The 8,678-nt window shown below is 40.4% G+C and overlaps 1 protein-coding gene across 1 annotated transcript; it reads right to left on the reverse strand.

Annotated features, from left to right (window-relative positions):
* Window positions 1-518: 518 nt before the first annotated feature.
* On the reverse strand, window positions 519-8,486 carry RAE1 (ribonucleic acid export 1). The gene is made up of 12 exons (XM_027697450.1): window positions 8,399-8,486; window positions 7,769-7,865; window positions 7,523-7,627; window positions 6,812-6,904; window positions 6,311-6,397; window positions 5,358-5,444; window positions 5,067-5,138; window positions 4,628-4,735; window positions 4,210-4,316; window positions 4,041-4,116; window positions 3,297-3,491; window positions 519-1,850 (listed from the first exon to the last, which is right to left on the reverse strand). Exons 2-12 carry the CDS (start codon window positions 7,856-7,858, stop codon window positions 1,764-1,766), a joined length of 1,107 nt encoding a protein of 368 aa, XP_027553251.1. The 5' UTR covers window positions 7,859-7,865; window positions 8,399-8,486; the 3' UTR covers window positions 519-1,763.
* Between the last annotated feature and the right edge of the window lie 192 nt (window positions 8,487-8,678).

Genomic DNA, 8,678 nt, shown 5'->3' on the forward strand with positions numbered 1-8,678 from the left:
TTCACTTGACTGGGAAGTCTGGAAAAATGTGCTAACGATCAAAAATTGCTGCATAACAATCGCAACCTTAGGAAAAAAAAAATCAACAGAAACAGAAAAAATGTTTGAGGAAATGACCAGCTATTGATATAAGTGCTGGGAACTCTTTCCTACCTTAAAGAAAACAAACAGTTCATGAATGTGAAATCTAAAACCATGTAATATATAGAGATAGCAAGAAAAAAAATTGTCTTGAGAAATAAAAACATAGAAGAGATCATCCCTGTTGAAATACCAAGGAACTTGATTCATTCTTACAAAATAAAAGACCTTTCACACCAGTTCTCCCAACTCCTTCACCCAAAACCACAGGAATCATTTGTAGTGAAACAGCAATTGGAAAATGCATTCAATTCCCAGCTGGAGGAAAAGGAGTGGACTTTCAGAAAATGCCTCTGAATTACAGCGAAAGGACAAAAAGCTGCTTCTAGAAGTGAACACACCACACTGTCCACGGTATTATAAACAGAACTTTTGAATATAAAAAAGCATTTAGTAAAAATTTTATTTGAAATGCGGCATGAATCCATAACCATAAGCAATAAAACATAACAGTTTTACAGAGAATTTGTACAATATGACATGTATTTCTATACATGCGCCCCCCCCTTTTTATTCAGTCGTTATCAAATAAACAAGTTAGACAGGAATAATAAGCATTCACTTCTGAAAAGAAAACTTTGGCATGTATACAACTGACTAGTTAAAAGTAAACAGTGGTAGATTCAAGTCAGAAAGAGACCCACTCGCTTTGTTTCACAGCACTTTTGATCTGGATGAAGCTCCCCAGCACTACTTTCTAGTTACTACAAAAATGACTATTTTTTTCAGTCCTGAACACCCTGTTCCAGGACAAAATCATGTTAAGAGAGACGCAGAACAACCAACTTTTAACACTAAAAGGTGTCAGTTTCCAAGCAGTTTAAGTCACAAGAATTTTGCACACATTGGTTTGGTCACGAATAAAACCTTTAGTGGTTTGCTTGTGTTACTGAACATTTTAACACTTGGCACCACTGGCAACTTTGAACTAGAATAAGCATGAGTGGCTCAAAGTTTGTGACCATTGCTGGAGCGTTAGAAAAAACTAAACTAAAGTTTGCACTGGGCCCATCTTCTGTCTTGAGTTTCTGTCACTGCTGTTGGCCCCTTACATACCTTCCTACTCATCTGAAAAAAGGAGGAAAAACAATTTGCAAAGCATTTCTTCCTGGCATACAGCAGACAATGCTTCCATTTCAAAAACCAGAAAGCAATGAAAGAACCCCTGAATTATTAATAAGAAAAAACAAGCCTCCTTTGAGAAGAATTACTGGTGATTCTTCAAGTACTTACAAAAAATACAGTATTTATACAACATCTCCAGAACTATTATAATTAACAAATTTTAATGTTGTACTAACAAAATAAATCCATAGATACAAATGGTTGTACTTCAAAGCAGGAATATCTACCCCAGATGTTGATTTTGCTGCAATTTCATTATTGCTGTGGAACAGAGAGTGGTTAAGTCATGTCATTACGAGACTCTCTTTCTTAAACACATCAGAGTATCTAATTTGAAAAATGTTCTCCAGCAAGTCAGATTACATTTAATGTAATTTTTACAATTCCTGCTAAATGTTTGTGATCCAAAGTCAACTGAACCATGGTGCAACAGAGCCCAGATGGCAAAAGAGCAGAGGCAGGAACAACAGAACAAGTAGAGTATCACAAGTCACACTCTACTTCTTATTCCTGGGCTTTAGCTCTTCTGCTGCATTTCGCAGAAAAATGTAGTTTTTCTTCTGTGGATTATAGAATTCATGACCCTAAAAAGAAAAATAATCTACATTTACTCTCTTCAAACAAGAAATATCAGCATAACCTTAAAATGTAAGAATATAGATATTCCATTAGTTTTGTTTATTAAGGCTTTATTTGAAACCTTTTAAGACCAGATATTGGACCACGTTGGTGGATTAGAAAGAGCTTACTATAACAAGCAATTATTAGAACTGTGCATATAAAGTAATATTTAACAGATGTGTATCCATTTTAAAAGTATAAAAAAAATAACCACACATCTCTAAGTTCTACTTTACAGATGCAGCACAAAAACTCAGTATACTGATTTTTTTAAACCTTTAAAGGTCACCCAGCTTCACTCTGTATTTTCTCTCTTTTAAATGACACAAGGTTACACCTTTTCAAAATGAAGCCCAAGTTCTACAGGCAACTGCAAAATTATCTCTTCCCCAACTGCAGATGCAAATATGTCATTTTGCATGTTGACATGATTTGCATCCACATTACCAGCTCAAGACCCAAGTATCCAAATCAGGGAGAGTAAACACTAATAAAGCCACTGAAGTCCAACATGCAAGCTGGAAATTACCAACGCTACGGACAGAAATGGTTCTGGGAAGGAAGTTTAGTACTTAACACCTACTGGTTTTACTACTTAATATTGATTTACCCTGGTCCATCTCTACCACTGCAGTCTACCCAAGCATTGAAGTGAAGAATTCATCTGCTCTGGCATTGGGAAGTTATCTTACTTTGGGCAAAAGACTAGATACAATGCAGTCAATTAAAATTTTGCTTTTTAATTTGCTGTGTGACTTCTGCATTCATTTCAGTCATAAATACAAGGAATATTATCCTCAAAGTACCATGGAAATCAGTTACATTTCAATCTTGCTACCCTCCCTTCTTAAACTATTAAGAAGTACTGATTTTCCACATATTTGTTGTGATTCTCTTCAATATATATTGTTAAGTTTGGAAGAGAAACACATAAATAAGCACCATCAAAAAGCTTCACTGAGTTGTAGTGAAAATTCAGTACATGGCATTCAAACAGTGGGGTGTTTATAACCACAGTCAGAGCTTTTTCTCCCCTGCACAGGAAGCAGAGCTGTGCATTTCAGAGAGATCTGTGGGAACCTGTTGGGTGCCACACTGCCCCAGGACAATGCCCAGGGCAGAATGTGTGTGAGCAACCACAGCCACTTCTGAGTCATGGAATTTACATTCTGCTCATCCACATTTGCAAAACAGCATCGTTTAGCAATTTTGTCCAGCTGAAGCTAAAATCCCCAGAATGAACAATTTCAGTGTTAAAACTTCATCAGGTGTCCAAAGTGACCATTGTAAATTTTCTTAAAAACTAGAAAAACCCAGCTTCTATTTATAACAAACAGTGGAAACCTCGCATGACAAGGACAGACTCAGTAGTCAACTGCAAGCATGAATGAGAGTCCAAACTTTCTTACCTTTGACCAATCATAACTGGAAGCATATGCAAATATGTTGCCATTATGGTTGAAACAACAAGCAGATATTGGCTGGTCAAGCTGTTCTGAGGTTTTTAGCTTCGTCCGTGCATCTTTATCCCAAAAGCTGAATCTGCCGTCAGATCCCACTGTTGCAAGAGTACCATGGACAGGGTGAAATGCTATCCCATTCACCTGCAGAACCACAAAAAATACTGTGTAAAACACCACATATGTGAACAGGTGATGGGAACACTCACAACAGATGTGCTAAAGCCTAAAAGAGTAAATACACAGGAAAAAAAAATCAACTAGATAGAACTCTTATTTTATAAAATGTTTTCAGATATATTTTTGGAGAAAAAAACCAAAACAAAACAAAAAACCAACCAAACAAAAAACACCAAAGCAACAAGAAAAGCACCACCTTTTTTTGCAGTACCTAAAATTCTATGCATAATGACATTATACAACTACATGAAGTTTTGTTTCAATATCTGCAAAATTAACAAGTCTCAACTCCACTTGTTGATGATTTCATGAAAGGCTGATTTGGTGCTTGTTTTATGTGAACTATAAAAATTTGTCTTTCCTCTTTCAGTATGACAGATTTTTAAATACATGTCTAAGACAACTTTTGGCAAGACAAAAGGTCAAGGAGAACAAACAATTCAGATCCAACTTTACATTACGAGTGTAAACTGCCCTGAATATGTGATACAGTTCCAGATGTTCAATACTTACAGCATAGATGTCCTGAGGTGCTGATGTGTTTGTTCCATTCGAGCGATGGCATTTAAAAGTGAAATTATCTTTTGCACTGGGAGGGAAATAAAAAAGCAATTAAAAATATCTTTTTAGAGTCATTATTGTGAACTGATCAATACAGAAAGGATGTTTATTAAATACTTACGGATTTGGGGGGTTGATATAATGAATAGCTACTCTTCCTTCAATACTTCCAAGGGCAAATCCAGTTGGTTTGTTCACTTTGTCTTTAAAAATAGCAACACAGCGATGCTAAATTTGAGAAGATACAAAGGATTCTTAGAAACTTCTTTTCCACAGGGACACAAAACATCACAGACATCAAAGTAAAGCAAAACCACAAACAACATCAAGAGATGGGTCAAATTCTGTTGAGAATTTGGGCCACAGTATTTGAATTTCTAAATCCTTATGAAAATCACCAATATATCAATGGCAGACCAGGTCCTGTGCCATACTAAGAAAACTTGGCTTTGAAATAGTGCTTGTTTTTACCATGAAATGTCAAGCCCAGAATGTCAACAATCTGTAGAAACACACTCATAACAAATATTATAATTTACCTGGTGTTTAAGAGGAGATTCTATTCTTCTAAATTCAGAAGGCTGGTTCTCTAACTGATAAACTATCAAACCCCTTTCTGCAGTAGCCACAGCTGCCATAGGATGAACCTGGATAAGGTTGTAAAATAGGTTGGAAGAGAGACACTTGTGTTAACAGCGTGGCAGAGAAGTCCATTACTTCACAGAAAACCCTGATGAACTTAAAGGAATTAGAGGGAAGAAGAACAAAGTTCATTTGTAGACATATCTTCGAACATAACAAGTCAGTTTTTCACTGCCATTGAGAAATTAAGATCAGATTATGTTCTAATACTAAAATCACACAGAGATTAAATACTACCAGTATTCAGTACCACCCTAGAGAAGCCCCAAAATCTGCCAGTTTATTCCTACTCCCAGTCATCCTGCTGACACCAGTTTCCTGTATATCCTGGCTTACCACATCTGCACAGTAACATCTTTCAGGGAGCTGCAGTGTCATCATAGGTGTTGGTGAACGGGTATCCCAGAACTGATGGGAAAAGAAAAATGAACAAACTTAAACTGGGAGCTGAGGATTCAAACTACTTCAGTAAAACCTGTGCCACACAATTGGCACAAGTTGTTTCACTCTGTGAAGTGAGGCTATTCCACTATTAGCATTTAATAAAATATTTTCACTTCACATACGTACTTTCATACACAAATGACCAGCACACTTTGTGTCCATTTGTTCAGGTGAAAATCATACCTTCAAAGTTTTATCCCAGCTTCCTGTCATCACACAGCTATAATTGGGTGCTTTGATCCAATGGATAGTCTTCACAGGAGCATCATGCTGAAGAAAAAAAAAAGGGCAAACAGACAAACAATTACTAATATAACAGGCCATGCTTCTTGTTTATGCTTCTCATATTTTTGTATTTATTTACACTTTTCATCCATTCAAGAAAAGCAATTAATGATTTTAGTCACAGCAAGTAGGATAAAGGTTGATCGTGACCTTGTTGTGTTTAGTGCTGTAAAATCACTCACATAAATATAAAGGTTCCTGATACAAAGAATTACAACCAAGTCACCTCACACAGGAAAATGGTCACGGCAGAATTATAAATTAAGGAGAGCAAGACTTTATGTATAAAGGATATTATTCATCATGCTAAAACCCAGTATTTTTTAATAAATGAAGTACTATATTAAACCAACAAAAAAACCCCAAGCTTCTGGCAAGAGCTACAGAAGAAAAGTCTATGTTAATTGCAAGATTTTAAATTCAAGGCTGAGAATCTGATACAAGAAGCAATCGTTAAAGAGACTAACTCTCTTCTTAAATTACATAACTGGTAATTCATTTTGGTCACCATAATTACACATTCTATGAAGAGACATTAATTAACTTCTATATTGAGAATGTAAACTATGATCCCTGTTATTGCTGCAGCAGAAAACTGGTATTTGTGAAAGTCAATACAAAGATATCTGAATTTTTTTCCCCTCTAATGCAGCAGGGTGACTTAGTGAGATCACTGCAGCAATGGAAAAATTTCTTTTAAGTGAAACAGAGGAAACAGGTGCACAGGTTACTCAAATCACTTTGATCACCTACTCAGGTGCACTTCACATAAAAATGCTAAGAAAGGCAGATTTTAACACAAACAGAAAAGGAAAAAGAACCACCTAATAGTTTGGGGCTTGCTTACTTACTTGTGCAATCTGAATCGCTTGATTACTGTTGAGATCCCACATTTTGGCAGTTTTATCACAGGAAGCAGTAAATACTTTACTCCCATCCTAAAAAACAAAAATAGGACCAAGAGATTAACTGCTTCTATCACGAAGTATCTATCAAAAAACTGTCAAGTCTTAGTCTCTTCTAATAATAGTGTAACATCAATATAACACATACAGGGATTGCAAGACGAAGAAGCAGCAGGACATTTATTTATGCCTGTATGTCATAAAACAGCAAACAGTGCTAGGTTTTATCTAGCTTAAAATACACTCTTAGCTTTTAAACTCACTTTAAAACTTCTTAAGTCCATGTCAGTCTATCCCACAAGGACACACTTAGAACACATTTACAGCAATGTAAATCTATACAGCAACCATGGGTTGTATCTACATGTGGAACTCATTTGACTGTAAACCACATGCCAATTTATTTAGAGTTTTGGTAAAAACTGTGTATTTTAAATAGGAACATACATCACTCCAGCAAGCATCTAGTACGGGCCCTGTGTGCATCTGCTGAGCCTTTGGAATTGTCTGTCCATTATCCTGAACTTCCCAGCAGCGAACCTGTAACAGGAGAAGCAGATGCAGAGGTAACATAGTAACATAACTTAAAAGATTGTCTTGAAGATCCCAGCCTTAGTTTATCCAACATTAAGTGAGATTATAAACACCAAGGTTTGTAGTTTTTTTGAGAACTAGTGAAACCTTATTTTCTCTGATTATGTTCCTTTCTCCTGTACAGCCAAAACTTAACCCCACAACTTCAGCTTCACCTCAAAGAACATGAAACACCTCACCGTGCTCTCCAGCAGAACCTTTAACCCTCAGCTGGGCAGGAGCTGCTCCCTGCAGGCCACCAGCCAGTAGATCAAACACAACAGTTAAAAAACATTCCCACATTCATCTTCCCTCCCTACTTTTGCCAGCTGGGATCTCACCCTTCCATTCAAACAAAACTGAATAATGTTGCATGAACTTGAATCTTTTTGAGGCTACACTGTCAAACTGGATGATTTACCAGCTTTGTCAAACTTAGTGCCTTGGTACCAGACACAAATTTTAGAGTTCTTCAACAAGTTATATATTCAGGTGCCCTGGTAGTAGTTTTTAGGATGCCATTTTGCTGTTTAGGCACCAGTGCTCCCACGTTATTCACCTGCATGTCTGACCGTGAGTACTTACATCATTGGCCCATGATCCTGCAATGAGGAAATTACCCGGCAGCGTGGGTGGACTAAATGCTAAACAAGAGATGCTGTCATCAGGTGGAGATGTTACCTCGATGTCCTACAAAGAACAAGAGACAAAACAAAACTTGCAACGTTTGAAAGACTGTGAACTGAGATCTTATTACTCTTGTAAGGCTCTGTTGTGACACACTAACACACAGATCGGCGCAGTGGTGCCCACGGGGGCTGGCACTCGTACCTTCATGGGGTTGTGGTTATCTGCTGTGGTGCTGCCGAACATGCTGGTGCCGCCGGTGCCGAACCCCGACGTGGATCCGAACAGACTCATCCTGGCCCTGCGAAGGAGGGAAAGGCTCAGCGAGCCCTGCAAGGCCCTCAGCAAAGCCTCTGCAAGGCCCTCCAGCGTGCCCGGGGCGTCTCACCACAGCCTCTACACCAGCGCGGCCGTGGAAAGCACTCAGGGATGTACAGATATATCAAATTAATTAATTAAGTAAATAAAAGGACACCTCTCGTCGCAGCTGTACCCCTGACATCTCCCGCCTGGAGGGAGGAGGGATTCCCTGCCGAGGATTCCCTGTCGGGGATCCCTCTCGAGAGCCATTTCCGCCGTGCCTCTCGCTGGCCCCGAGCCCGCCCCGTGGTGCTGCCCTCCCGCCTCACGCCCCGCCCGGGGGGCACCAAGGCCGCGCCGCTCCGCGGGGGTCCTGCCCCCGGCCGGCGGAGGCCGGAGCTGCCCCCGGGAGTCCCGCGGGCGCTGCGGGCCCGGCCGGGCCTCCCCTGACCCAGCGGCGGAGCGGGGCCGCGCTGTCCCTCCCCGTGACCCAGCGGCGGAGCGGGGCCGCTCTCTCCCCTCCCCGTGACCCACCGGAGCGGGGCCCACTCGGGCCGTGCCCTCAACGACGGGTCCCAACGGCGCGCACGGGCCGGGCCGCGCCTCCCTGCGCAGGCGCCGCGGGGCGGGGCCGCGGCTGCGCGCTGGGCGCGAGGGGCGGGGCCGTTGCAGCGGGTCCCTCCCGAGAGGAGCGTTGGGTTGGGTCTCGTTAGGTTGGGTATCGGGAAAAAGGGTTTCCCACAGAGGGTAGTTGGGCACTGAACAGGCTCCCCGGGGCAGTGGGCACAGCACCAAGGCTGACAGAGCTCAAAGA

This window comes from Neopelma chrysocephalum, unplaced genomic scaffold (assembly GCF_003984885.1).
Source record: "Neopelma chrysocephalum unplaced genomic scaffold, ASM398488v2 Primary Assembly neopelma1_119, whole genome shotgun sequence".
Taxonomy (NCBI): Eukaryota; Metazoa; Chordata; class Aves; order Passeriformes; family Pipridae; genus Neopelma; species Neopelma chrysocephalum.

Bases quoted from the DNA above. Each gene is read 5' to 3' on its own strand.
- RAE1 (XM_027697450.1), bottom strand. From the start codon at position 7,858: ATGAGTCTGTTCGGATCCACGTCGGGGTTCGGCACCGGCGGCACCAGC. The intron at 6,905-7,522 runs GTAAGTACTCAC...CTCCTGTTACAG, and splicing joins CAGGATCATGGGCCAATGAT to GTTCGCTGCTGGGAAGTTCA. The intron at 5,445-6,310 runs GTAAGTAAGCAA...TTTTTTCTTCAG, and splicing joins AAGCGATTCAGATTGCACAA to CATGATGCTCCTGTGAAGAC.